At 35.2% G+C, this 27285-nt stretch overlaps 3 protein-coding genes and 1 long non-coding RNA gene across 7 annotated transcripts; 3 read left to right on the top strand and 1 right to left on the bottom strand.

The window, feature by feature from the left end:
* The first annotated feature begins 5454 nt into the window (after positions 1 to 5454).
* Positions 5455 to 11738, top strand: LOC118043140 (beta-glucosidase 42). Of its 2 annotated transcripts, XR_012170907.1 has the most exons (14): positions 5455 to 5622; positions 6263 to 6329; positions 6472 to 6530; positions 6870 to 6945; positions 7096 to 7170; positions 7248 to 7335; positions 8576 to 8801; positions 9420 to 9535; positions 9922 to 10136; positions 10219 to 10253; positions 10377 to 10479; positions 10750 to 10855; positions 11088 to 11381; positions 11488 to 11738. XR_012170907.1 is itself a non-coding variant. In XM_035051000.2 (13 exons), the coding sequence occupies exons 1-13, from the start codon at positions 5509 to 5511 to the stop codon at positions 11281 to 11283; spliced, it is 1476 nt and encodes a 491-aa protein (XP_034906891.1). In that variant the 5' UTR covers positions 5455 to 5508; the 3' UTR covers positions 11284 to 11738. The 2 variants fall into 2 exon arrangements, 1 of the variants encoding a protein (XP_034906891.1); XM_035051000.2 differs by having other exon boundaries at positions 11088 to 11738.
* A 699-nt stretch (positions 11739 to 12437) lies between these two features.
* Positions 12438 to 14476, top strand: LOC118043141 (sm-like protein LSM36B). 2 transcript variants are annotated; one of them, XM_035051001.2, is made up of 4 exons: positions 12438 to 12594; positions 12816 to 12948; positions 13846 to 13959; positions 14045 to 14476. In XM_035051001.2, exons 2-4 carry the CDS (start codon positions 12834 to 12836, stop codon positions 14089 to 14091), a joined length of 276 nt encoding a protein of 91 aa, XP_034906892.1. In that variant the 5' UTR covers positions 12438 to 12594; positions 12816 to 12833; the 3' UTR covers positions 14092 to 14476. The 2 variants fall into 2 exon arrangements, with proteins under 2 accessions (XP_034906892.1, XP_034906893.1); XM_035051002.2 differs by lacking the exon at positions 12438 to 12594 and adding an exon at positions 12654 to 12676.
* Positions 12955 to 13454, top strand: LOC140956007 (uncharacterized). Its single transcript, XR_012170908.1, has 2 exons — positions 12955 to 13326; positions 13380 to 13454. It is a non-coding gene; the product is annotated as an uncharacterized lncRNA (long non-coding RNA).
* A 392-nt stretch (positions 14477 to 14868) lies between the features above and the next one.
* LOC118043138 (sister chromatid cohesion 1 protein 4) lies at positions 14869 to 27058 on the bottom strand. Of its 2 annotated transcripts, XM_035050996.2 has the most exons (15): positions 26150 to 27058; positions 23782 to 24043; positions 23218 to 23315; positions 23067 to 23116; positions 22700 to 22749; positions 21779 to 21884; positions 20805 to 21594; positions 20248 to 20685; positions 19927 to 20071; positions 19177 to 19313; positions 17629 to 18713; positions 17210 to 17243; positions 16557 to 16662; positions 15637 to 15766; positions 14869 to 15227 (listed from the first exon to the last, which is right to left on the bottom strand). In XM_035050996.2, the coding sequence occupies exons 1-15, from the start codon at positions 26271 to 26273 to the stop codon at positions 15129 to 15131; spliced, it is 3654 nt and encodes a 1217-aa protein (XP_034906887.1). In that variant the 5' UTR covers positions 26274 to 27058; the 3' UTR covers positions 14869 to 15128. The 2 variants fall into 2 exon arrangements, with proteins under 2 accessions (XP_034906887.1, XP_034906888.1); XM_035050997.2 differs by lacking the exons at positions 22700 to 22749; positions 23067 to 23116; positions 23218 to 23315; positions 23782 to 24043; positions 26150 to 27058 and having other exon boundaries at positions 21793 to 21869.
* Between the last annotated feature and the right edge of the window lie 227 nt (positions 27059 to 27285).

The raw sequence follows: 27285 nt of genomic DNA, 5'->3' as shown, positions 1-27285 counted from the left end.
CTTCTGTCAAACACATCTTCACAAATGATGAAAATCAAATCAAACAGGCACTGGAATGGAGACAATCTTTCCGACATCCTATGCAGGAGCACAGGTGAAATTCTACCATCAAAATAGAGAGGTAATCATGCTCAGCCGTAGGCTCTCCTGACTGAAACACAACCACTCTAGTGTCTCAAAGAGCAATTGATTTTTATCCGTCCCAGACGCACAACGTTCCAGTGAATCCTAAAAAAAGTTGCTGACCCAATACCATCAATAACGTCTTCTTTTTTCATCAAGTACAGTAATGCACGGCAGCTCTCGCACTCTAGTTCATACTCTTTGTTGCCACAGTTTTGAGGATCGGATTTCAACCAGAAGGGGTAGCTTTATGGATGTTACCGCAAGAAGAAGGAACGCGGTAATCGTTGCTTTCTCTAGCTCTGCAAGTATGGTTGGCTAGGACTAGAAAAAGAAGGGCTGCTCATGCAGCAAAGAGGTTCCTTATTACGCTTGACGTTGCTAGAGAAAACTAAACCCAAATAGATATGGTTCCAGTACTGTTACACTTACCAAAAAAACAAGAAAAAGAAGAAGTTAGAGCAAATTGTGTGTTCTTGAGAACTATACAGTTGTCTGCCATTTACCATCTCGGGCACATCCTCATTGGATACAAAAGCTTTAGGAAATTACATGGAAAGTTCCCACCAGGCAACTGGAAGGTAGCTTTATGACTTTCAGCTACAGAGTCAAGCCCTGGAAGGTAGCTTCATGACTTTCAGTTACCCTGGAAGGTAGCTTTATGACTTTCAGTTACCTTTATTATGACTTTCAGTTACCCTGGAAGGTACCTTTATTATGACTTTCAGTTACCTTTATTATGACTTTCAGTTACAGAGTCAAGCTCTTGTCCCCTTTCTCGTTGGATTTAAACGGGGAGACAGTTTGTTCCCTCTTGCTTTCAAGCTTTGTAGCGGGGATTGGCTCCTGCTCCCTTTTTTATCTCCCATCAATCAATTTCTTTCATTCGAATTAAAAACATATTAAGCCTTCGATTAAAAAAATAAAAAGGAGCATATTGGGTCACGCAAGAAGGTCAATCCTCTCCCTTTCTCAACCCGTTTCACTTTTGGCGCGTGTGAGATTTGATTCTGGATATCTTACAAGTAGCCATAGAGAAATGGAGTTCGAGCCGATGATGCTGCATAAGCACCATGAAAAAGAGCGAAAGAAGGAAGAAGGGGGTCCCGTTGTGGGCGCGTCCATCATCACATTCAGGCAATTATTGTTTTTTTTTTAATTATTATAATTTTTGACAGTTTATTTATCTTAATTAATTTTATAAATTTTAAAATTAATAATTATATAAATCGCTAATAATATTTACAAAACTTTAATTTATAATTATTAAAAAATAAAATTAAAATCTAACTAGTTGAAATATATGATATGATACCTAAAGATTGAGGGAAAAACTAATCATGTAAATTTTAAAAAGTATAATTTAATTAGTCAATTCTTAAATTTATTTTTTGAAAATTATTAATTCAAATATCATAAATTTTAAAATTATTAAAGATTTATATGGTTATTAATTTTAAAAAATAAAATAATTAATTAAAATAGGTATAAACTGATTAAAATACTTACAGTTACAAATAATAAAAATAAAAAACCTATCATATAATTAGGATGTAAACACAAGTTATCAGTGTGATTATAATGATCTTGCTGTATCACGACGAAAAGAAGTTTCAGATGGATTTTTTTATATGATGGATTTATGTCTTCACTTGCCCACCTACAAAAAAAAACAATTCTTAGTGGAACCCATGATTGATATATATTCAATAAAATATATTCAGTGGATGTTAGCTAATTATGTATTAGTATTAGTGGCTCGCGGATAGCTGTGTACCTAGTGATTTTTTTAATATAAAAACATTAACATTATAATTAATACTTCGAAAGGTGTGGGAAAACTACTGTAGCTTTCCCACACCTTTAATATATTTACTTATTAATATATTATATTATATTATATAACTATTTTTTTATTTTTATTTTTTTTAATGAATTTTTTTGATTGGTTAACTTGATTTTTATGATACGGATCCTAGGTTTGATTGGTTAACTTGATTTGACGAGTTAACCCGGATTATTTTTTAATTAATTTTTTTACTTAATTTAGTTTGTTAATGTTAAATTTCTTTCTATTTAATTATCAGACTGTCATAATACGTATCCTGGGTTTGACAGGTTGACTTGATTTGATAGGTTAACCCAGTTAATTTTAGGTAAATTCGTCATTTTTTTTCTATTTAGCTATCAAATTTTCATAACGCGAATTCCAGGTTTTACAAGATAATCTGGTTTAAAGAGTTAACCTAGTTAATTCATTTTTTTTTCTTTTTCTTTGTTAGTTTTTTTCTTCATATTGATTTTTTTTTCTTTGTTTTTTTTAATTAATCTATTTAATTATTACACATTTATGACATAATCTTATAGCCAGACCCACATCCAATATTTTTGGGTCCGGTGTTGCAGCCAAGATCACTTAAACTTGGATCATGCAAATTTAATGTTATTATTAATATTATAAATATTACTCTTAGGTCAGACGTTTCAGCCAAACCCAAGATTTTTAAATTTTTGTTTTTTTTAATACTTTTTATGCAATAAAAAATGACCTGCGACATCGCGCAGGTCATGCAACCAGTAACTCTAAAACACACGTGGGTTTTTCATTGTACATGCATGCATTTTAAATTAAAACATAATTCATTGTAATTTTATGGTTAATATGCACTATGGACCAAGACACAATTCACTGTGGACTTGCATAGTAGTTTTACTACATATTCTGCACTGCTGTCGTGCGAGTACTGTAGCATGTGAGTGCTTTCACTGTAAACTGTATTGTTTGGGGTTTCTCTTTGCTAAAAACGTTGTGGGTTGAGGAGGCGTAATGGCAGGACTGCCCTTATCACAGAGAACTGAAAAGACTTCAGGGAGTGGGGTTATCTTTTTGAGTGAGGAGAAAATGGACAATTGAGATTTTGGCGAGGGGTGTTGCTCTGCTGTATTTTGAGTCAACAATTGCAGTCGGGGTATTATATCCTTTGCCCAAGAGCTATTGGGTCTAGCTTGGCAGCTAGACCTTAAAGTTGTTGGGTCAGACTACCAAGTCAAGCCCAACTCCCTTCCAAAGGGAGCCAGCAGAGTTTGGTCATGTTACTCGGCAGGGTGGGCTCCTGTCTCAGTGTTGGCAGACCCCATTACACACATGTGGAGCCTGGGCTTTTGCTTCATTGTTGGGCTCACCTCTATACACACGTGACGCTCGGACTATTGCCTGAGGGATGGGCACCCTCAGTGCACACTTGGCATTGGATTTAAGGGGAATGAGTCCGACGTCAGGATCCACGATAAATAGATCTAGCGTAAGAACCCAATTACATTGGGTCCTTCATCAAGACCCATGGTTCTTGGATCCTAGGATTCTAAATATTATTATTTATTTTAGAATTATTATTATTTTTATTATCTTTAATTTTATTAAGAAATTAATTAATAAATTTGAAAGAAAATAATATTCTAATAATATTATTATTTATATTATGATTTTTTATGATTTTTTTTATAAAAATAAAAGGTAAGCTTGTTGCGCAATATTATTAAAAATATTCAAAACTTCTAAGTATTGATATAAAAAATATTATAATTTGCATTGTGAATATTATTATCTTTCTTATAATACAAAGTATTCATAAAAAAAATATATTATTATTTGTGTTCTAAATATTACTATTTTCTTCTACTTCAAATTATTCATATCAAAATATTATTATTTGTGTTCTAATTTTTTTTTTAATTCAACATATTCATATAAAAAATATTATTATTTGTGTTATAATATTATTATTTTTGTAATAATTCAAAGTTTTAATATAAAAAAATTATTATTTATGTTTTAAATATTCTTGGAATTAAAAAATAGCATTATTTGTGTTATGAATATTATTATTTTTACTATAATCAAAGGTATTAATACTAAAAATATTATCTTTTACTTTATAAATATTATTATTTCAACAATAATTAATAAAAATCATTACTAAATTATAATAAAGAAAGATAATTTCTAATATTGAAAAATAATCATAGTCATCATTATCAACGTTGTACACAGGAGATACTAGTCATATTGTACGGAAGGCTATGATGATATTATTATTTTTTATCGGCCAAGAAAAATAATAATTAGTGTCACATGTATATAGCATCAAGATCTGGTCCCTCCCGGGAAAATATATTCTTAAAGACAAAACCTATTGTGAAAAGAAGTTTCAGATGGATTTTTATTGTTTTATATGATGGATTTTTGTCTTCACGTCCCCGCTTACAAAAAAATAAAAATAAAAATTAGCAGGACCTGTGTACCTAGTGATTTTTTTAATATAAAAAAATAATGTTTAGACAGTGTTTTTATTTTAACATGAAAAATAATGTTGAGACTACGTTAGAGTTTTTTAAAAAATAAAAAATAATACATAATTAACTATATATAAAAAATATTAACAATAAAAAATTTGGCAATAATTAACTATATATAGAAAAATAAGATACCAATATCATACTCAATAGAAAGAAAAAAAAAGTCCATTAAAAATCTATTGCGCTTCGCCGTAAACACCGCCTCACCATCAAAGAGCTCACCAATTCAATTTTAATATTATTATGAAAGACTGCACGTGACATTAAAAGAGATTGTACGTGCCAACAACCTCCTTATCATTTTTTGTTAATTAAACTAAAAGTATTAACTATTATTTTTAATCCTTCACTGTCTAAATTGTGGATTGTAGGATATTTTCTTTAAGAAAAAGAAAAGAAGAAGACAGATTATAGTAAGTACCTCAAGATCTGCTCTCCGACATTACAATCTATGATGACTGTTCACAATACATTTAAATGGAAATTACGCCTTTCACGTTTCAATAGTGCAGATGTTTGGAAATATGATAATAATAAAAATGTGATATCATTTTAAAATATGTTTTTTTTAGAGCAAATCTTCCGTCCCAGTCTTCTCCTCTTGTGTAATGGATAGGTTTGTTTTTTGTGTTTTTAAAATATATATTTTTAATTTTTAATTAATATTTTTTAATATTTTAAAATTATTTTAATGTATTAATATCAAAAATAATTTTTAAAATATAAAAAATATGTTATTTTAATGTATATCTAAGTTAAAAATATTTTAAAAACAAATCGAAACTACACTATTAAATATGCTCAAATTAATATGTTTTAGTATTTTTAAATCATTTTGATATACTATATTAAAAATAAAATTTTAAAAATAAAAAAAATATTTTAATATATTTATAAATAAAAAATAGTTTAAAAAATAACAAAAACCAAACTTCCATGGTCTATATAATAGTGACACTTGGTTCCCAATAATAGCTGCACTTGGTTCCCAGTCGTTCTTCTTCACGGCTACAAGAAAAAGAAATAGAAATGGCAAAGAAAGAGGAGTTCTTGAAGGAACATGAATATTTGAACGAGAAAGAAGTGTCCCGCTCTGACTTCCCTCCTGATTTTATCTTTGGAGTTGCCACTTCTGCTTATCAGGTAGGCGCCCCATTGTGTCCGTGTCTTTATTTCTGTTAATTGGTGGCAAGTTCTGATCTGGGTTGTATGACAGTTTTGATTGTGTAGATAATATCAATGCTGTTAAAGATGGTGACTGATTGATCCACTGTTCATTTTGGTTGTTTGATTTTATTTTTTGGATGTTTTTTCAGTGCTCTTATTCATCAAATATATAAAAATAAAAGATTTTATTTAGCTCTCTCTAAAACTACTACATTTTTTTCACCTCTGCTTCTTATCCTCTGAAATCATGCCTACCTTGTGCTAGTTTTTGACGATCAAGCGAGGAAATTTTTTAAGGGCTTTTTCTTATTTTTTGCGGGCAACTTTCCTTATCGCAAGGAGGCTCGATACTGATTCTATTAGGGTACAGTGATGATCGATGAGTTCAATTGATTAAAAAGTTGCTTAGTTTGGATTCAGAAAACAGAGGTTTTCTCTGCCTTCTCCCCTCTCTCTCGCTCATAAAGGGATCATCCAGCTCTCTCTGTTGATATATTGTTCTCTCTGGTGGATCTCAATTGTTGATGTCCCAGACATAGTTATAGTTTCATGGTGTGTGTATTGGTTACGAAGAACTTGCACTCTTTGAATTAAGCTCCTTGTTACTTGCTTATAGATTGAAGGAGCCAGCAACGAAGGTGGCAGGGGTCCTTCTATATGGGACGCTTTTGCGCGGTCTAAAGGTAAAAAAATTCCAAACTAAATAAATAGATACATGACTTTATCGTGTATTGATTACAAGTTTATAGTGAACTGCTCCCATGGTGTTATTTTTTTACATAGTCTTTGACCTTGATTATAAAATTCTCACTATTGTTTTATCAGGAAACATACTTGATGGAAGCAATGGTGATGTAGCGGTGGATCATTATCATCGATACAAGGTCAGCATCAACAAAACTAGCAACGAGTGGCCTGCATTTTCTTTTATTCCTTGTTGTCTCCCTGACATTCATTGATGTGGCATGGAGCATGCTGGATGGTGTTTCTTTATTGCCTCTCTGGTAGCTTGTTAGCTTTGGCAGTAACCACTCCATGGCATGCTTCATGACCTCTCAGCAAATTTTAGCTAAGCATGGACAATGTTATTGATGATTTGTGCCATTAGTATTCATGTCATACATATACACACAAACGGTTAGAGATACTTCTTCATGTCTCCTTGTGCCATGCTTTTTTACTTTTTCAGATTTTAGTTTCTAAAACTCATTAATGATATACAGGAAGATATTGAGATCATAGCCAAACTGGGGTTTGATGCTTATCGATTTTCCATATCATGGTCTCGAATCTTCCCCGGTATGTGCTTCCTTGATGAATTCAGTTTTAACCATTTAGTTCTCTGCATTGTTAGCAGTTGGAGGAAATAACTACTGTTATAATTTTTTGAAGTCCTTTAACTACTGCAATAATGCTTTTCATTTATTCTTTTATTTTACATGCTGGCAGATGGTTTGGGAACCAAAGTCAACGATGAAGGGATTGCTTTCTACAATAACGTCATTAATGCTCTTCTTGAAAAGGGTATGAACTATGAAGTTGATTTTTTCTTGATTTCTGTCTTGTTGCATCATTAATTCATATTTAACTACTTTGTGTAGGTATTCAGCCATATGTAACTTTGTACCACTGGGACCTTCCCCTGCATCTTCAGGAGTCAATGGAAGGGTGGTTAAATAAAGAAGTTGTGTAAGTAGTGCTATCCTCAAAAAATCAATTATTAATGGAAATATGTTCATGAATATACTTCTCACCTATGACAATTGAACAATTATTGTGTCTGCCAAATATGGTAAAGAATGAATGCATCCACTTACTAGCATGAATTATTTTGCGATGACCTCAGCTTCACCCTTTCTTCTCTATTTGAGACTAGCTTATTAATGTGAAAAAGGAAAAGTAGTGAGTCCTTCTACACTTCTCCTACTGTGCTGTTATATGTTGTGACTTGTAATTAATGTCGCTGCAACTCCTTGCAATTGTGTGCTAAAAATAGAATTTTTAAGAAAGTTGATCAAGCAATAGAAACTTGGTTGATCCCCATTCTAATTCGTCCCTTGTTTGCAAAGAAGGCTTTAAGTCAACTACTTGGTCAGTAATAAAATCATTTTTCAGAAGTTGCTTAATTTCAAGCAGTGTTTGTGCTTTTTGGGTCTCCACACTTTCCTTTTGCTCTGAATAAAAGTACCCCATATGCTAAAGCTGAAAGGAGGCTACTGTGGTCTAGAAGGCTTCATGTGATTTAAACATGTAAAAGATTCAGATCCAAGGATTTTCTTTTCTTGTTGGGCAGATGGGGAGAGAAAGAGGGAGAAGAAAGAGATAAGGATCAGAGAAGAAGCTGAATAAATATAACATGAAATAAGAAAAATGACCGGATAACAAAAGATACATGGGAAGAAGCAAAATGTAGAAGGAAGAATTTCAATCCTTCCATCCTGTCAGACAAAATTCTCTAGATCACCAAACATGAGGGGAAAAAAAAAGATCTTTTGAATATCCTAAAGCAACCAAACCACCAAAAAGATAAGAATATTCCAATACGCTTGTGATCCAAATGTGAGATGTCCCCCTCTGAGGAATTGAGATTTGGGTGAGTTACAGAGGTCATTTTAATTCATTAGAATTTGAGCCTGGAACCTGTTCACTTTTCTACATGGTATATATGTGTGAGATTTGTGTCCTTAAGTGATTGTAGGTGCTTCTTTACCAGGACCAGGAAATCTGGTGTATGGTAGCTGCCTATTTAATTGTGAGTTATATAGTACAATTGCTGAAAAAAGATGTGGTTATGTGTAACTTGCGCACTTCAGTATAACAAATATAATAAATTAAAAAACATTTGCATCATTCATGTGACTTCAGTAGCAACGTTTGCTTAGCTTTGTGACTAATGATCCATATGATCTTTTTCTTTGCAAACATCCAGAAAATATTTTGCAATCTATGCAGATACTTGTTTTGCAAGTTTTGGTGATAGAGTTAAGCATTGGATCACACTTAATGAGCCTCTCCAAACAGCAATAAATGGTCATGACTCTGGGGCTTTTGCACCTGGAAGACATGACCAACCATCAACAGAACCTTATTTGGCTTCACACCACCAGATCTTGGCCCATGCAGCAGCTGTTTCCATATACCGAAACAAGTACAAGGTATGATGCAAATTGTTTCCTGTTTGAACTAATCATTTTATCTTCTCGATAAATCACTTTCAATTACACTATTCAGTTTTGTATTTTTATCTGCGTTGATTATTGCATTCTTTTGCATTATCCAAAATGTTCTCGAACTGATTGTGGTATTCTAAACAGAGTGTTAGTTAATGTAAATGAAGCTAGTGTGTCCGGGAGTACCATTTGAGTATATCAAATCTGTTGTTATTTGGCTTCACTAAAAGTTTCACAACATCATTTGCCGAAGTAATAGAATGAACTTTTTTCTTATTTGTATCCACTCTTTTTTTTCTCCACTAAGCTTTGATGTATTTATTAGATATCTGAACACGAATGTTTTTATCTTCCAAGAAAATAGCAATAGGTGAAACTACTTAATACATGGTCAATAAAGATGCTGGACATTGGCCACTTTTAGACACTTATTAATGCTGTAGGGCAAGGTTCTGGTTCGTCACAGGCATTTGCACTGCCTCATCAGTTGAGAAATGAACTTGTAAGAGGGAAGAATCAGTTAAAATTTATGTCAATTGCTTTTTTGTTTTTTAAATCATTCAAAGCTTGACCGATTGCTGCTGCTGCTGATATCTTATTCAGGACAAGCAAGGGGGACAAATAGGATTGGTCGTTGACTGTGAATGGGCAGAAACTGTTTCAAACAAAACAGAAGATAAAGTTGCAGCATCTCGACGTCTCGAATTTCAGCTTGGATGGTAGTTCTCCTTGCAACTTTTTAGGTTGAAAATCAGTTATGTTAATGGTTACTGAACTATTTACTGTTTCAGACTCACACTAATGCATGATTATTGAGTTATGCAAGCGCGTGATTACATTTTTTTAGGGGGGTGGGTGAGAAATGATAAGAAGCTGTAAAATATTATTATCCAACCTCTTCATTATCCCAAATTTAAACCGCAAGCAGTTGTTTTCTGTTGAGTATCTAACTCATCAGGCTTTAGACCATGCCAATATAGTAGCCACTTGCTTAATGATTATCCTGAATGGTTCATTCATGCCCAAACACTTGCAAAATGTTGTAACTTTTGGAATCTTTAGCGACTTCTCGTAAGTGCTATTTTCCTTTTACTGTTTCCGACAGGTACTTGAATCCATTATATTACGGAGACTATCCAGAAGTTATGCGTGAAATACTGGGAGAACAGCTCCCTAAATTCACAGAGGAAGATAAGGAGTTGCTTAGAAACCCAATGGACTTTGTAGGTCTAAATCATTACACTTCAAGGTTCATAACTCATGCAACAGAAAGCCCTGAAGAATCCTATTACTATAAAGCACAAGCGATGGAGAGAAAAGGTAAATCTCTATTACCTGCAGCTTATTTCCAACTTTTTCATGCTTAATTTTCTCATTTTCTACTGCTGTTGGCTATCATCAGTTGAATTTGAAGGGGGCGAGCCAATTGGTGAGAAGGTATGACTCTCTTGCTTGCTTGCTTGCTTGCATGTATGCACACGGGCACACACACAGACATTTGCACACGTCAAATATCCTTTCTTCCAGTCTGATGATGAATTTTTTTTTTTCTAATGACAGGCAGCATCAGAGTGGCTTTATGTTTGTCCTTGGGGACTCCGGAAGGTTCTCAATTACTTAGCTCAGAAATACAACAATCCCACAATATATGTTACAGAGAATGGTATTTTCTTACACTTGTCTGTCAATTAGAAGTCTATGTGGTGTCAATGATATCTTTTGTTATTTTCGCACTTTAAATATTATACCACCTTCATATTTGTGTTTGGCGAGACACAACCTTAGAGTCTTATAAGTTGGGATATAGGTTTATGGTTTACCAGCCAGAGAACTTTCTTTGTGCATTCTTATCTGGTATTTTCCCAAATGGAGTCTTGAACAAAATAAACCAGCATCAATATTCTCTTGAACCTCACTGTACTTGTTTTGACAGGTATGGATGACGAGGACATTGATGCCCCACTTCATGAAGTTCTAGATGACAATCTGAGAGTTCGCTATTTTAAAGGATACCTTGCTTCACTTGCTCAGGCAATCAAGTGAGTTGCTAACTATTATTATGTCATAGACTTGAGTGTATTGATTGATGTGTTCTCATATTTTTGCGGTGTATTGGAGATCGATGCCTAATTATATACAAGTGGGAGTTTTTGCAATTGTCATTGACGTTATAAATCAAATCAAAATGAGTTGCATATTGAATAATTTGTTAATAATGTCTGTAACTGTAAAGAAAGAATAATCAGTCCTGTTTATAAACTGCACCAACAGGGATGGAGTCCAAGTGAAGGGATATTTTGCATGGTCATTACTGGACAACTTTGAGTGGGCTCAAGGTTATACCAAGCGTTTCGGTTTGGTGTATGTGGATTACAAGAATGGGCTCTCTCGGCACCCAAAATCTTCTGCTTATTGGTTCTTGCGATTCTTAAAAGGTGTTGAAGGGAAAAGCGGCAAAGAAGAGTGATGGACGTCATGTATTTATACTGCTAGTAGAAAAAATAAACTCCTGTTTTTAAGCAAGCATTTAATGAGCTGCAAAACAGGATTATTGAACTAGCCAGCCTCATATAATCCTGTCTAGTCAGGAGTATTATTAGATTTCCACGAAGAAGGGACTTCTTATGTTTCTTTTATGTCTGAAACTGCATCTTTTATTGAACTAGCCAGCCTCATATAATCCTGTCTAGTCAGAGTATTATTAGATTTCCACGAAGAAGGGACTTCTTATGTGCTTCTTTTATGTCTGAAACTGCATCTTTTATTGAACTAGCCAGCCTCATATAATCCTGTCTAGTCAGAGTATTATTAGATTTCCACGAAGAAGGGACTTCTTATGTGCTTCTTTTATGTCTGAAACTGCATCTTTTAGTTAATCAGACGTCTTATGGTTAACTGGTTACGGTTAGCTCTTCTTTGCTACTTCTTGCCAGCCAAAAAAAAAAAAAACTAGCAGACGTTATGCATGGCTATGCTGCTGCAAAATATATACCATTATTCGTGCATGTTAACAAAATCTGAAAGACAAATCTGCCTATTTATTTTCAATGAAGGTTTACATATACATTGCCTTAACATTTCTCTGCGGAGGTCACAGGACATCTCTGTTTTCCCAAAAACCCTAGGTTTATATTTATGTACATAGAAGCATGATAACATAGGATATGGATTTGGACCCTCAGAAAATATATATTAGAATGAAATCGTGGTTCTCTCCTTTCTCTTTTTCCCACACTGATAATTTGATTTGATCAAGGCTCAGTCACCTGTATGTTGCGTGAAACAAATCACTGGAAAAAAAAAAGGTTACGAAGAGATGGTGTTTCTAGGATTAGAAAACTTGAGAAGACTGCCAGTTCTCAAAACCTAACTGTATTAACTAACATTTATCTTTGCTTTTAGACTTTGAAAGGGCATTTGAGTCGATGGGTGAAAAAAACTGAGTGGTGGCAAATACTTGTAAATATGAGTGAACTAAATGTTATGTTATTGAATTTTTTTCACAAAAGGGAAAAAGTGAAAATGTGCAGCGTAACATACAATGATTTATCGAAATATAAAAGACCCAAAAGATTGCATTTAATTACCACAGCTGCCATGGTTTGTATTCGTTGCACTAGTTTCGGGAAAGAAGCATGAATAACCAGACGACTAGTCGTCCGCGTGAAAAAGACGAGCGAAGCATAAAATTGAAGGAAAGAGGCAGTGAGTGTGAGAGAGGCACTGCATTATTATTATTCCCTACTTGCAAAAACACTAGATCGTTGCACAAACTCAGGTAAGAAATAAAAATATAATCCACTATTTCCATCTTCTTCTCCAATTATTATTATTATTATTACTACTTTAATCTTTACCAGGTATGAAATTAGGGTTTCTGATTTAAGTTTTTTTTTGTGGGTCATTCAAAAACGTTGACGTGCTAACCTTATTTAGGTCTTTTCTTTGTCAAATGTATGATTGTTTCCTTGTTGGCCTTCCTTAATGTGTACGTTGCAGAAAAGTTGAAAAAAAAAAATGTCAAGTGGAGGAGAGAAGGGATCGACCACCACGAAAACACCTGCTGATTTCCTCAAATCTATACGCGGCCGCCCTGTTGTAGTCAAGCTCAATTCTGGAGTTGATTATAGAGGTCTGTCGTTTTCTCCCTGCTTAATTGACTATCCGTGCTCTCTGTATAACCTCATCTGTAAAGTCTTTATTTTTTCTTTCTCTTATACCCTTTTCTGCTGGTTTTTATCTTTATATCTTACAACATGGATGCAATGGTGGATTTTTATCTAAAATACAGCTACCTAGCTTCTTGCTTTCCCAGAAAATGGTTATTTTTTTCTTTCATATTTTTAATGAAGTGTCACGTTCTGGAAATTGATGTGTGCTGTTCTTGAATATTGAAACTTAACCCCTACAACAAAACTCACATGGAATACTACTTGAGCCACATCCACATGGATTCTAATATGCTTCATGTCACGCTATAGTACAACAGACAAGTGGCCATTGATCATCAGTGCAACATATCTGTGAACTAAAAAAGTCTGCTGCTCTTGAGTGAACCACTAGTTTTTCGTGAAGTCATGCCATGTTATTGATGAGGAGAGGATTAAATTACAAGGAGAGCATTTTTGTATAAATAAATCCTTCCTGCTGGTGTCCATGGTTGAGATCAATAGAATTTCCTTTCCTTGTTACTCATCAAGGCTGTTCAGAAGTAGGATAACTGTTTAGAAAACATAAAGACATGTTAATTGGTTGACATCTTAAAGTTTGCAGCTTTTGTTTGTTTCTCCCATGCCTTCAAATTTGACCCAGGGCTGCTTGGTCAAGAGAATTTTTGGTTATGATTAGATTGTATCCAAGGATTTTCAGGATGTGTTTATATGGTATGATGACCCTAATAATCAGATGTCAAATAGTTATGATGTTGCTTGATCTTCAGCTGGATCTCCCTCGTTTTAGAGAGCATGCTCTCATCTCTTTTTTCTTCCATAGTTATACTTATTATTACAAGCAATTGTCTTTTGTTCAGGTATTTTAGCTTGTCTTGATGGGTACATGAACATAGCAATGGAACAAACAGAGGAATACGTAAATGGCCAACTGAAAAACAAATATGGTGATGCTTTCATCCGAGGAAATAATGGTAGTAACCTGTCTTTCAAATGTAATTTCTTAACTGTCTACAAGGATTGCATGATGATGATCATATTTGAACTCCTTTGATGCAGTTCTGTACATCAGCACTTCAAAGAGGACACTTGCAGATGGTGCATAGTCACAACAATTGCTTGAGAGTAGCTTCATCGTTGCCGGTTTGATAGTGCAGTGTAGTGATTGTGATTCTAGTTACCGTGGATCAGAAATTAACAGTGTTAGTTTAAATTTTATCGTAGCAAACTTAACTTTTTTGGATCAAGAATTTTACCCGCACTAGTTTCACTCCTCAAATATAATTTTCAATTTTACACTTAATTTGTGAAGGAGGGATTGAGGAAAAGATTGATGAAAGGGGAGGGATTGTACTTGTCATCTGTTTGGTAAAAAGGACAAGGGTGTAAATAAAGATTGGAGAGATCCTTTCTCGCTTGTAATGTTCTATCTTGTCAATTTGAGCGTCGTTTACCTTGATAATTTTAAGTGTTCTTGATTTGATACACCCACCCTACCTGACTTGATATTCATGCCAAACCCTGGATTATATTTACTACTTTCATGTACTTCTATATTGCCTTTTAGCAAAGAGCTTTCCATGATCTCTCATCCTCACTAGTATTTTGACCTCTGCAAAGCATATGATTTTAGTTATAGTTAGACCAATAGCTCGGTGGTATTTGCATGAAAATGAATAAACTAAACGTTCTTGAAATTGAACTAATTTATATTAGGATACATGAAAGTAATCGCAACATTACCAATAGATGAAGGGAAAATAAAAGTCAACACACCAAAAGATTAATTTGTCAATATTGCTGCTAGTAAATTATAATGGAAATTATTTCTTAATAGAAACTAGCAGTCAAGTGTACCTGTCAAATAACAAATTGCACAGTGATTGTACAGGCAAACAAATAAATTAGCATCTTCAATTGCAGTGTTAATATGATACACGTATTTACACACGATCCACGCTACAAAACTCTACGCCATCGTTAAACTATCAGGTACACCAGCTAAATATAAAGGAAATAATTTAGAGAAGAAATAAATAGGATAGAAAGCGAGACTAAAAAAAAAAAACCCTGCTCGTTCAGAGCATTGGCTGAACTAGACCTACATTGACCTTATCAACTGTTTCTGTCTTTCCTACCGAGATCAGAAGTCTGATTTCATGAGCTTTGCTCGTGGCTTTACATTGATACTGTCAAAGGGTTTCAACTGTTCTACATGGATGTAATCCCTTGTTTTAAGAACCTGCAAAAGCGTAAATGTACATCATCAATAATCATCCGAGGGAAAGAGGGGATCCACCACCACACGCTGTGAATAACAGACGGATAACACTGGAACAAGAAAATTATCTGAAATTTTAGCATATTCTTCATTGTTTTATTTTCTTGATTAATCTTTACACATTCAAACCCCTATTAAAATGTCTTGGTCCTTGCACAGCTCCAGTCTCCATATTATGTTGGCACTGTTAAAATTTGAAACAGCTTGCTACTGTTTATACTAACAAGTCCTTACTGCCTCAAAATTTTGAAAAATCCACGTTAACCCAGTCAGCACCCATCTTCCAACTCCTTTAACAAAAACTTTCCTTAACAACAGAACTTCAAAACACAACAAGGTGTTTACTGCAATCCAAGTGTGAAACACATACCAAAGTTTCGAAGAACATTCTTGATGCCTCCTTCCGAGTTTTACCAGCCAGAAGGCTGTCCACTGAAATGACCCTCCTTCCATGTCCACCTTCATTATCAAATATAGTCTGAAAGTACCTAGCAACAGCTCTACAAAAGAGAGTATAATAATTTATCAGGAATCATTCAACTTAATTTTAATTAGAAATGCACAAAACATAGAAAACAGTGGAGTGCAAAGTAAACAAATAATCTCGACAGCCTGCGTTTTCAAGGATTAAACAGGAAAACCATTGTCTAAGATCAGAAAGATTATCAAATGATCCTAATCATCATAACTAAGAAACATCCAGCAACATCTTCAAAACTCTGCAACAAATAGATAGTTTTTTCACTCTTTATAGTATGAAAGGATAGATAGTTGGTATCAAACTGTTTACTATTAATTTCCTTAACAGAGATTGCAATGCAAAAAATTCAGGGCTTTAATCTAAAATCCAAGTCTTCAATGCCATCACGTTTCCCCAGATATGCTATCCATGCACCAACACTTTGGAAAGAGAGTGCAGCCTCAGCCCAAACAAGCTTAGAGGTAAAAAGAAACGCTTTGGAAAGAGAGTGCAGCCTCAGCAACAGTATACTGCTTTACTCCCTACAGCTCAGATAAACTTCCCAAGAAGAGAGGACGGGGAGGGCCAAGTTTTCAACACATTAATCAGGTGGATATCATATACCTATCAATTTGACCACATAATGTCTAGGCATACTCTCAAATACTATGTACAGCAGAGCACGCAAGCCAGCATGCCAATGGAAATTGTTGTCCTAGATCCTACATGAATGTACACAAACAAACAGATACATGCACACACAAACTAAACTTTGTTTCCAAATCATCCAGTAAGATGTCATATGAACCCAGACCCCTCGAAGCACACACCTGGTGCGGGAAGACCATCCACTATTGTCAAGAAGGCGGGTATCTTCAGGACCTGGCATGCCATTATCATCTTCTTCACCCATATCATCATCTACATTCAAAAATTCTGAAAAGAAAATAGACCAACAACCATTAACAACAGAAACTCTACAAGATAGCATATGCAAGCAGGAGAGAATTCTTACAATATGAAATTTCGTTCACTGTAGGAACACTGAATCAGCAGTTAATTGGGTTGAATAAAAATAAAAAAGATGATTCTAAAACACTGTAAGTCCCTAATAAGCTTTGATATCAAAACCTAAACAATTTTAAATTCCTCAAACCTCTGAACATCTTTGCTTTAGCTCCATGTTTGCATCACTGTCATAACAGGGGAATGGCTGTTTGTGACTTATTTATGCATTTCATATCCCAACAGAAATGATGGTCGCAGATAATTTACCAAACACTAAAAACTGAGGTAGAAATTTCTTCAACATTAAGCTTTAGACATCACAAGCTACAAAAAGATTGTCCAGCACTTGAACATGTAAGAGTTTCCACTACGTATATGACTTAATGACAAAGAACTTGTATTCAAACATGGTAAGGAAGAAACGTGATTAATTAGGTTTACAAAAACACCATTGAAATATGAAGGAGAAGCTCACCTGTATCATTTGCAAATGCAACATCTTGAAGATCCTGCACCATAACCCAATCTATTTAGCTGAAGCTGGAATTATTTAAAAGAGATTCTACTCATCCAATAATAAGGTGACTCCATAAGCATAATAAATTTCAATAATGCAAAAAATCAATGCATGCCTATCAGTCTTCTATCTATTGCACATGGTTTCTTACTTGTGCATGTCTCTTATAGAAAATTAAAAAAAAAAAAAAAAGAAACAGAAACAAAACTTACCAAGTTCATTAACAACAGAGGGGATCGTGTTTCATTACATTATTCAACAAAGAAGAAACAAGAAAATTTTAGAAGAACCTAAATGCCAAAGAAATGAGTTCTAATGAAGAAGCTTCACAGCAAAAAAAAATCATTGCAGAGATGATATCAGGAGTTTTAACTTACAGCCGGATGGTCGGCAGAAGTTATTTCAGCATCTGCAGTTCTCTCTTGATCAGCTTCTTGAAAGACTAGATAATCTCCAAAATTTAGAGAAGCATTTTTGAATTCCCCGTCAAGTCCTCTAGGAAATGCAGAATTCATCTTATCTTCACTGCATAGATGATTAAACTCCCTGTCCTTGTCGACATGCCCTGGGCTCACAGCTAGGTCCCCATCTTCATTACCATCCCCTAGCTTGTCATTTTCAACATCATCTTGAGTTTGGTCAACACTTACAGATGCGAGGTTAATGCATCCACCATTTTTTGAAGACATATTTGCAAGCAACATGTCTGCATCATCAGAAGGTGCAGAACCATCAACCTGCAAATCTACTCCAACTTCCACTGGTGCACCAGCTTTGCTTTCTTCCAACAAAATTTCTCCCCCTTCCCTCAATTCAGCAACAACTGCAACAACATTTTTTGTATGATGATCTAAAATTCCAACGTCATCAAATGTTTTTCCGTCACCCACATCCCTTAAGGCAGCCTCCTCAAATAGTTGAGTATCCATCATATCTGATGGCAGGATTGAAGTATCCATATGAAGAGAACCATCTTCGCCAATGGTGCTATCCATGGGAGCCAACCCATCCAGCATATTACCAGCATCGCCAGAAATCAGTTCAGTGTGAGATCCCTCAAATTGCAGAACAGCATGGTTTGCTGCATCTGCAATTTCTGTGTTCTCTTTGTCAATTTCCATTTCGGTTATTTCCCCCAATGTTTTGTGTTCTGAAGATCTATAATCAGCAACATCAGCAACAGCATTCATCTGCCCTTGATTAACAAAATCTAAACTCAATTGTTGATCTTCACCCTGCTGGTTCTCAGTCCAAATGGGACTCTCAGCAGGTTGTCCATCAACATCATTTCTGCAATTGGCAAGTTGAGTGCTTGCTTCCAATTCATTATCTTGAGCAACAGTTGGTCTACTTGAATCCTTCGCCGCTTCAGAAGAAGTATTGTTATCATCATTTTCAGCCAAATCAATTCTGCTCAAATCAAATGTTTCACTGTGCAAACATGTCAGCTCTGCCGACATACCTGAAAGACCAAAATTTAATCAGCATGTATCTTCATAAGCAAATGAAATTTGGTTGTCAGAATAGCAATAAAATCAAAAGAAGGATGCAGGATTTGAAGACAGATGGAAAAACTAAGGTCATAAGCCAAATTCATGTATACTGAAATTTTGCCTGCATATTCACAAGCTAGAAGAATCAATCACGAGAACTCATGGCACGAGCTGGAAGACAAAAAAAGATGATCACATCTAGGACACCAAAACATTGAGTACATGATAGACACGGGTGATTATCGTGGGTATTCAACTTTGATTAGTGAGAAACAGAAAGTTGTTTCCAAAGTTAATAGGAGAGTCAGATCAGCAATTATAACCAAGGCCAGGACATAATCAAGCAGAAAATAAATCCTCACTGTTTATAAAATATCAAATAAATTAATCACAGCAAACAAGCATGCTTAAGGTTTAGAGAAATGCACTCACCAGTCAATACCGGTTCACTGAAAATTTCTTCATCTAAGGATTGTCTCTGGATCGTCAAAATCTCAGTGCGTGTGCAAGGAGCTTTTTTTCGCAAGCGACGTATGTCTTCAGTATTAGTTAATTGTTGGCGTATAGTACTTGACAGGAAATAATGGAAAATTGTCAGTATTTTTCAGATGAGAAAAAAATCTAGGACACGGAAAGATTGAGTACATGATTGAAAGCTTATTGTGTTTAAACTGATTGACATGCAAGTGAGAATCAGAAAAATACTGAGGTGTTGAAAAACAAAACAACCAAGCAGTAGTTTTCATAAGAAATTATAGCATATCCCACCATCAAAGACCAGCACCCAAAAGCGCAAAGCTAGATTAAGCCTCGTGGGTGTCTTCATGTAATTATATCAAAAGGAATCAGATTTGTTTAATCAGGCTAGTAGGATCGTTGGAGAGCTAAGGCAACATACTTATGCAACAGGTAGATAGAAGAGACTCTTCCAAGAAAAATCAGCAGCAGCATACTTTATAGAAATGCATAAGATGCGATGGGTCAATGAGGATGGAGGAGGGAAGGGTTTGTAAAAGACATAATAGCAACCCAAAATTCTCCATTACTTCAACAGTTTGACATCCAAGAGATTTTCTTTACTGCCAGACACGTTTACTGAGCAGAGATATTTACTATTATAAATAGCGATCATTGACAGATAGATTGTGAAATGAATAGTAGAACATGAAAAAAATGACATACTCGCCAAGCAAGACCATTGAATCATCCATGAGCACCTTCCTCTTCATGGCACTGGGTCGAGATACAGACCGGGCACGTTTCATGGATGCCACTTCAGGTGCAGGTGGAGTAGGCTTCATTTTCAGAACTGAAGATCTTCTTCCGACTGAAACAAAAAATGTCAGGCAAAAAAAAACATTTATAGAATTATCAGCTTTTCTCAAAGCAAATAGTTAGTGAACATTTTAGGAATAGATGGAGAATCTTTTTAGCTTTTCAAACCCATTGCATGAGTCATGTCACAATATGGCATGCTTAGAAGCATCAAGAAGAACCATATACCTAATATAGAAGATAGCAAATCATCATCATCAGGAATGGAATCTATTGTTCTCTTTGATCTGGAGACTCCAAAAGAATCAATTGAATTTAAACTTTGCACAGTTAGTGAATTTTCTGTAAAACTGTGCTTTTTTCCAGTAATGTTGGTTCCAGCACTGCTTCTGTCACCCCCATCTACCATTTCTTTGTCTGGTGTTGACTCAACCAGCAAATCATTTGGCTTATCAAGAAGTTCTTGTGGTACAGAAAGCAACTTTTCAGGTGTAGGCAATTCAGCGGTCAAGGAACTATTCAAGTTCTCCAACTGATTATCACTATAGAATGCATTGTCTGGTTGTCCATCTTGTTCCCCACCAACTTGAATTTCTCCATGTAAATTGGGCTCTGATATTTGATTCTCCACTGATTGTGTACCATCAGTCGCATGGCATTCTTCACCTGCAAAGGTAAGACATTCATGAAAACATTAAATAGTATACAGGAACATGTAGATTATTCGAACAAAACTTCTTACAGAAATTTACTCAAAGTTCACTCATGTAGCTTGCCGAACAAACCTTGCACCTTAGTGGAAATTCCAGAACCATGGAGCGCTTCCTCCCTGCTTGGCAAATCTTGTGGCTCAGGGGGGGGCTCATCATTATTAATCCCATGAGATGATGAATCAGGCTCATTCAAATGGAAATTGCATGCCCGGAGCATACCCATGGAAGTGTGTATCTTTTCATTATCAACATTTTTGTTCAAAGTATCAGGATCCTCTGGTCCTTGGCAAGCCTGAGCAACATCCTCTGGGGCACCAGCCAATTCCAATGGACATCCAGAACTTGCATCTACAGTTTTTCCAAGTGAGCTCAAGTCTTCCACAGCATAAGCAATTTTGAAATTATCTGGTTCGTATAACCTAACTCCTGTGGATTCGCTGCACTTGCAAACAACATTATTTATCACTTCTAACTTGTCTGATCCATCCAACGCGCAAATGGTCCCATCTGCCAAACCAGTGGATTGCAACTCTCCTTGTGACTTTGTTTGATTGATTTCCACATCACCAGAAAGGCAGCCATTCTCCTCGGCAGGCATGCACACAACAGTATCGTAGTTTAAATGATTGCCCGGAGACAAATTCATTGTGCCATCCCTCTGATGAAGATCTGGCTTACTGGAAGCATTGCCTGTGCTCTCCATTCCTACTACTTCAGTTAAATTGTGATCTTCTGATTCCAAATGATCATCACAGGCCAGACCATCCTGAACACTGGACAAGTTTGGCTCTTCAATTAAACCAGGAGTGGAAGGAGCCTGAGCATAGTCAAGAGATTCTGAATTTGAAGCTTGACTTACCATCTGCTCACAACAGTAAACCATTTTCATCAGCTAACAGTAATTATCCTCCCACTACAAGACAAATGATCAATCCGAGAAATAACAAGCAAAACTCAATCGACCCAATTAAAAGGAAAATGAATGTTGGGTGAAAATTAAGTGACTACTAAGATATATATATTATTTTTTTGATATCCATATCAACCTTGTTTCCAATACCATTCACTGGCATGGCTTCTGCACCTCCAATCATGTCATGATCTTCCTCCACTTTTCGATCTGCTGGTTCGACAGATGCCTGAAGGTTCAGCCTGTAAAAAGAGGAATGATTTTATGAATCAATCACCAGGATAACTACCCCCACAAATTCTATGAATTCATCATTTAAAAAGTTTGAATCAACCATAATGATTGCCCATGACAATAATAATAGCTTTGTGACAGACTATTTATAGAGTAGATGTTGAGCCCAGATGTAAATAAAAGGGAAGCTAACTATTTTCTTCCTCTGGAGTAATTGCAACTACAACAGCCTCATTACAACCACAGCATCATGCTTCTACTCTAGACCACAAACACTAAACTCAAAAATGCACAAATAAAAGAGCAATTTTTAGATAAAAGGTTAATATCCCATATGTAAGAATTTGCAGTAAGAGGAGTGCCTGGGCAAATAAAAGTTCATGGAAATGATACATTCGTCCTGCAACCAAGAAATTTATTAACCTCTCATTTATATAGAACAGATTTTTTTAATATGTATACATTGTGCTCTCACCAAATTAACAGCAGCTATAATAACATTGGTCACAAATATCTCATTTTCACCGAAAGACTTGACCAAAGATATCAAAACATTGTCCATATATAAATAATATGAATAGGAATCTAATTTGCATTTATTTGTATAAGACTCAAAATATCAACATTGAGTAACTGCAATCTGCAAAAACATCTAAGGGGCAAGCACGAGTGTTTTTTTCAATGGCACCCCCCCCCAAAAAAAAAAAAAAAAAAGAATGAATAAACACAATTTGGAGTTCAACTGTATATGTCAACAAATGAACCTGCAATTACATGAATGGTATGAGAAGAAATCAGATAGCGAGGACATAGAAAGCCATACTCTAAAACTTCATCAGGCCTTGGAGTTGCAACCTTGGCTAGGAACAGGTCCTGTTATAATCATCCCAAGAAAGAAATTTTATAAATGACATAATACAATAAAGTGAGCTAGTGAATTGTGAATCAGATTTATCCAACACCATAAATAACTGAATGATATAGAACTTTGAGAAAAGCTCATGTTTAGATGCTGAGTGGCACACCCATGCATGTCGTACATATGAGTTTCCTATTTGACAATATAGTCAGATGTATGTACTATCACTAAATATCAGTAAAACTGTAAAACCATATCGACCGCAGTGCATATCAATGTAGATTCCAGCCCAACTTGCAAAGACAGTTAGACGCAAACACAAGAAAATTACCTCTTCAATGTCCAAACCAACATGAGAAGTGTCACCATCACCAAACCGCTCTGAAACCAAGCCAAAAATATATAAGAAATCCATTAAGTGCACTGCCTTCTCTATGAAATTAAATGCATTACTCCAATGACTTGCAAAGGCATGTGCTAACCATCCAACCCAAATTGTGATGTGGAGTATACGACACCATCCATTGTGTCTTGAAGGGTGATTTGCTCCCTTGTACTAATGTGATGATCGACATAGTTGCTGCAAGAGAGTAGTATGTTAATATCCAGATGAGAAACCATCACAGGTTCTTAGAAGGAATTTGATATAATATAATCCGGGCCTATATTCAATCAATAAAACAGGTAACATTAACACTTTTAAAAAATTTGCCAAATCTTCTATAGACATCAGAAAATTGCAGCAAGACATTACCATCTAAATACCAAAAAAATAAAAATCAATCCTATATAATTAGTCCAGCAGAACTGGCCGTGCAGTCACTTGAAAAACTTCAATGGTCAGGCATCCAACAATTACTGCATAAAGACTGGCACATATAATGGCTGGACCCTTTCAAGAATAAACCCAAAAGAAATATATGATCAACTCTAGATCTTTGCAAGGTCAACTTGTATCTGAAACTCTTTTGAACTACAAAAGTAAAGCACTACATACAGCAGATTAGCTTCAGTTATTAACATTATGCAGATGTTTTGGAACTAACCCCTGAAAAAAATCATTGTCTGGAAGCTCAAAATCATCAAGGTCAAAAGTCTCTGGCAAGGTGATGGTGTGATATGGGGCTGTCGATTCTTCTGGAGGTAGATCAACTGCAGTGGAGCGGAAAGCCTGCTTTATCTTCAGCAAAGCTTCACTGCAATCATCAAAAAGGTAATTCACCTTTCTTGAATATATCCTCACCACACCAAGCAGAAGATGACTAGACAATCTCAACGCAATTGGTACGTCAGGAAAAAGAATTGAATCTGCTCAGAAAAAAGAGAATGCATGAGCCAAGAAAGAGTCAATAATCAAAAGAAGGAAGCAGCAAGGAATCAAATTTGAAATTTATTATATCCATTTAAATGAATCTCTAACTGTGACGCTACCGGAAGATAAACACGAACATGAAATGGAAGATTATGGGAAGTAAGAAAATGAAAATTTCAAAGTTTATATTTGAAGGCCAAAGGTATCAAAAATGGTAATTCTTTGAAGATAATGAAAAAGCAAGCAACAAATGCCATATATGAGACAATCAACGGCTGACAAATACAAACTGTATCAAAGACCATACAAATGCTGTCCAACTCATATAACCGCCATGAGTTTCAATGTTTAATTGTAACAGATGGGCATAACTCAACTATGGTCACACATCTACCACTGGCATAAGCTTAAAATATACTTGATGCTTGCAGGTTCATATAGTTCTATATTATTATAGAACGGATACATTTATTCAATCAACATGAATTACAGCAGCACTTCCTATTTTGTATACAGAAGCCCAAACTAATACCAAGGAAAGAACCAATTATGCTGGTTTTTTTATGTCAAACAGCATTCTGATTTTCCAGTGAAATACCCTTTCCAGAGCATTGTCAAGGTAATAGCATTTGAACAAAAGTGATAATTTGCACTGATAAGGAAGATAAAGTAGGGTCCCATGGGCTTGTAATGGCTTGTTACCACATCCATTTCATCTCTAGCGCACAGCTATTTTACTTCACATGGATCATAATTACCACAAGAGAGTTATTTTCACTAATGATTACTTTTTCATGTGAATCAACCATGACAGATCAAATCAATGATGCACCATGTTCAAGAAGAGGAAAATGCTATTATTGATTCGTTGCAATGAGGCAATGGAGCTTCAGGCTAAAAGCTTTGTTTCTGTTCAAGCAGGTTAGGTTTCCTTACTTTCAGAAAGCTAGCAACGCAGAGTTGTATCCAAGAAATAGAAGCACCTTTGGGGTTTACGTTCTCGTATTCTACTTTTATTAATTTGAATGGAGAGAAATAATGGCATTTGAAGCAGAGGATAGCCCAATTCTAAGTTGGAAGAATCTTTTTATGAGGTTTGAAGGAACTGGCACCAAAATAAAACTACATTTGCTCCTTCTTTAATTTCTTCTTTTAAATAGCAGGTAGATTGATAGGTTTTGGTTTCCTTCATACATACTAAAAGTGTGCAGGAGGTGGTGCCCCGAAAACTATATCTTGCATGACTAGTTAGTAAAACAGAAAACAAAAGGCAAAGCCAGCTTTAATACCAATGGCAATTTAATGTCAATGGTTACAAAGGGTTGATAGAAAAGGAAAGTAATGGTAAGATAACACGGCAAAAAGGAAGCAGGACATCAACTAATAACCAAATAAGACAGATGATTGGATCACGAATAATCAAAAAATTAAAATATTACTGCCAGAGTTCCAACAAAAAATCATCAATTATTTTCTACAGCATCAGCTTAGCTTTGGAAAGATATTGAACTCAAGAAAGGAAAAAAATTAATAAAAGGAAACCAAAGTCCTGGTTTCATTTCATTTCATCAAAATAAGCGCAACCATTCAATTATGCACAGGGTAGACATCCCTCCTCTCTCACATCCATGCGGAGACCAAAAGTGAATCTCACAGGTTGGATCCTGTATATGTATATACTAGATCTATTGAATAATTTCCCTCCAACAAAACGAGGGGTATATAAAATTAAAATAGTTCGAGGTTACATTTTACCAACTGCTTATGTCAATGTTAGAGCTTCAATAAGGTAAACTACAATAACTAAAGACAACTTTGGTAAATAACAGTGAAGTACCTCGATTGAAAATAATTTCTTGTCATTTTCATTTTATTCACAACTTGCTCAAAATATTATCATATGTTACATCTGTTCATTGAAAAAAATAATAAGCAGATGCATTCCATAGTAAAACATTTAACACTGTGGAATTATGATGTCCACTGCATCAATCAATTACGCCTAATAGTGTCATTTCCTTTCTCAAAAAAAAATATTCAAAAAATTCAAAAAAAAAAGATTACTGAAAGTATAAATTGCACAAAGATGAGTAAAAACTAACCTACAGAAACACCAATATCGGTATCAGCAACCTGGTTCTTCCGAAGCTTCCTCTCCAAATGAGCAGCTATCCAAATTGTACCTAAAGGCCCTTTCTTGGCCAATATAAACTGTGAATAAAACATTTCTTACCAACTAATTATTAAAATCCACCCACTTCAGTTCTCATACAACAACCTATACCGTAAATCTTCGAAACTATCTTATTCACTGCCCACTTAAATTTCTAAAGCAAACCAAAACACTTCAACCCCACAAATTTAATTGATTTACAGCATAAACCCTAATTTCAAACACAACACTTTGTTCCCTCTAAGTTCTCCGCTAGAAGCTCTGAGCTTTCAATTATTAATGACACGCCCCCAACAATTAAAAAAAAAACCCTTCAAATTTAGCAATTTATGATATAATTAACGACCACAAACCTGCCTTCAATACCAAGGTGACCCCTAAAAACCCTAAATTTCTACCTGTACTCTAAAATTGAACACGGCACGCAAAAAAAAAAACCCAATTTGACAGCCAGAAAACAAAACCCTAATTACACTATTTAGCTACCATGCGATCTCAGGAACTTCCAAGCACAACAAAACAGCTTCATTTCCATGAAATTCAAATAATTCGCCAATAAGGAGTTTAAAAAAGCCGCAAAGGAACCCGAAACCCTAGCGCCACCGAAACGACAGCGTCTTAAAAGCAAGATTTGTTCAAAGAGGAGTTTGAGGTGAAGAGAGACTGAGTTGGAGCGAGTTGGGAAACACTGAGTCAAAGATCGAACAGGGAGGATGAAGGGGGGAAAAACAGAGTGGGAGAGATGAAAGCGAAGAGAAAAATATAATATTTTTTCGAGAGAGAGTGAAGTAAAGTAAAATAGGAGTCTTACTCTTTGTGTTTTTGAGATTATTGCTGTTGTTATTTTTTTAATTTATTTATTTAAGCTGTTGACGTTGTGGTGCTGTGTGGCTTGTCTGTTTGTTTACTTTACCTACGCCACTACTGCTGATTGGGTGCTGGCAACTGTAGTTTGACTTGGATTAAGCGTTTCCAGCCGTCCGATGTGCTAACGGAATGGTTTTTGAATGTTTGATTGGGGGGGCTCCAATATTTGATTCTATTACCATGCCCTTGTTTTTCTCG

This window comes from Populus alba, chromosome 10 (genome assembly GCF_005239225.2).
Source record: "Populus alba chromosome 10, ASM523922v2, whole genome shotgun sequence".
NCBI lineage: Eukaryota > Viridiplantae > Streptophyta > Magnoliopsida > Malpighiales > Salicaceae > Populus > Populus alba.
The sequence above is the reverse complement of the archived record's forward strand: the minus strand, read 5'-3'. Positions and strand labels throughout refer to the sequence as shown.

Excerpts from the sequence above, each read along its gene's own strand:
- LOC118043140 (XM_035051000.2), top strand. The coding sequence starts at position 5,509 with ATGGCAAAGAAAGAGGAGTTCTTGAAGGAACATGAATATTTGAACGAG. Across the intron at positions 6,330-6,471 it reads CGCTTTTGCGCGGTCTAAAG|GAAACATACTTGATGGAAGC; the intron begins GTAAAAAAATTC and ends TTGTTTTATCAG. Across the intron at positions 7,336-8,575 it reads TGGTTAAATAAAGAAGTTGT|AAAATATTTTGCAATCTATG; the intron begins GTAAGTAGTGCT and ends GCAAACATCCAG.
- LOC118043141 (XM_035051001.2), top strand. The coding sequence starts at position 12,834 with ATGTCAAGTGGAGGAGAGAAGGGATCGACCACCACGAAAACACCTGCT. Across the intron at positions 12,949-13,845 it reads TTCTGGAGTTGATTATAGAG|GTATTTTAGCTTGTCTTGAT; the intron begins GTCTGTCGTTTT and ends TCTTTTGTTCAG. Across the intron at positions 13,960-14,044 it reads TTTCATCCGAGGAAATAATG|TTCTGTACATCAGCACTTCA; the intron begins GTAGTAACCTGT and ends CCTTTGATGCAG.
- LOC118043138 (XM_035050996.2), bottom strand. The coding sequence starts at position 26,273 with ATGTTTTATTCACAGTTTATATTGGCCAAGAAAGGGCCTTTAGGTACA. Across the intron at positions 18,714-19,176 it reads CAGTGAACCGGTATTGACTG|GTATGTCGGCAGAGCTGACA; the intron begins GTGAGTGCATTT and ends TTGGTCTTTCAG. Across the intron at positions 16,663-17,209 it reads TGCATTTGCAAATGATACAG|AATTTTTGAATGTAGATGAT; the intron begins GTGAGCTTCTCC and ends TTTTCTTTTCAG.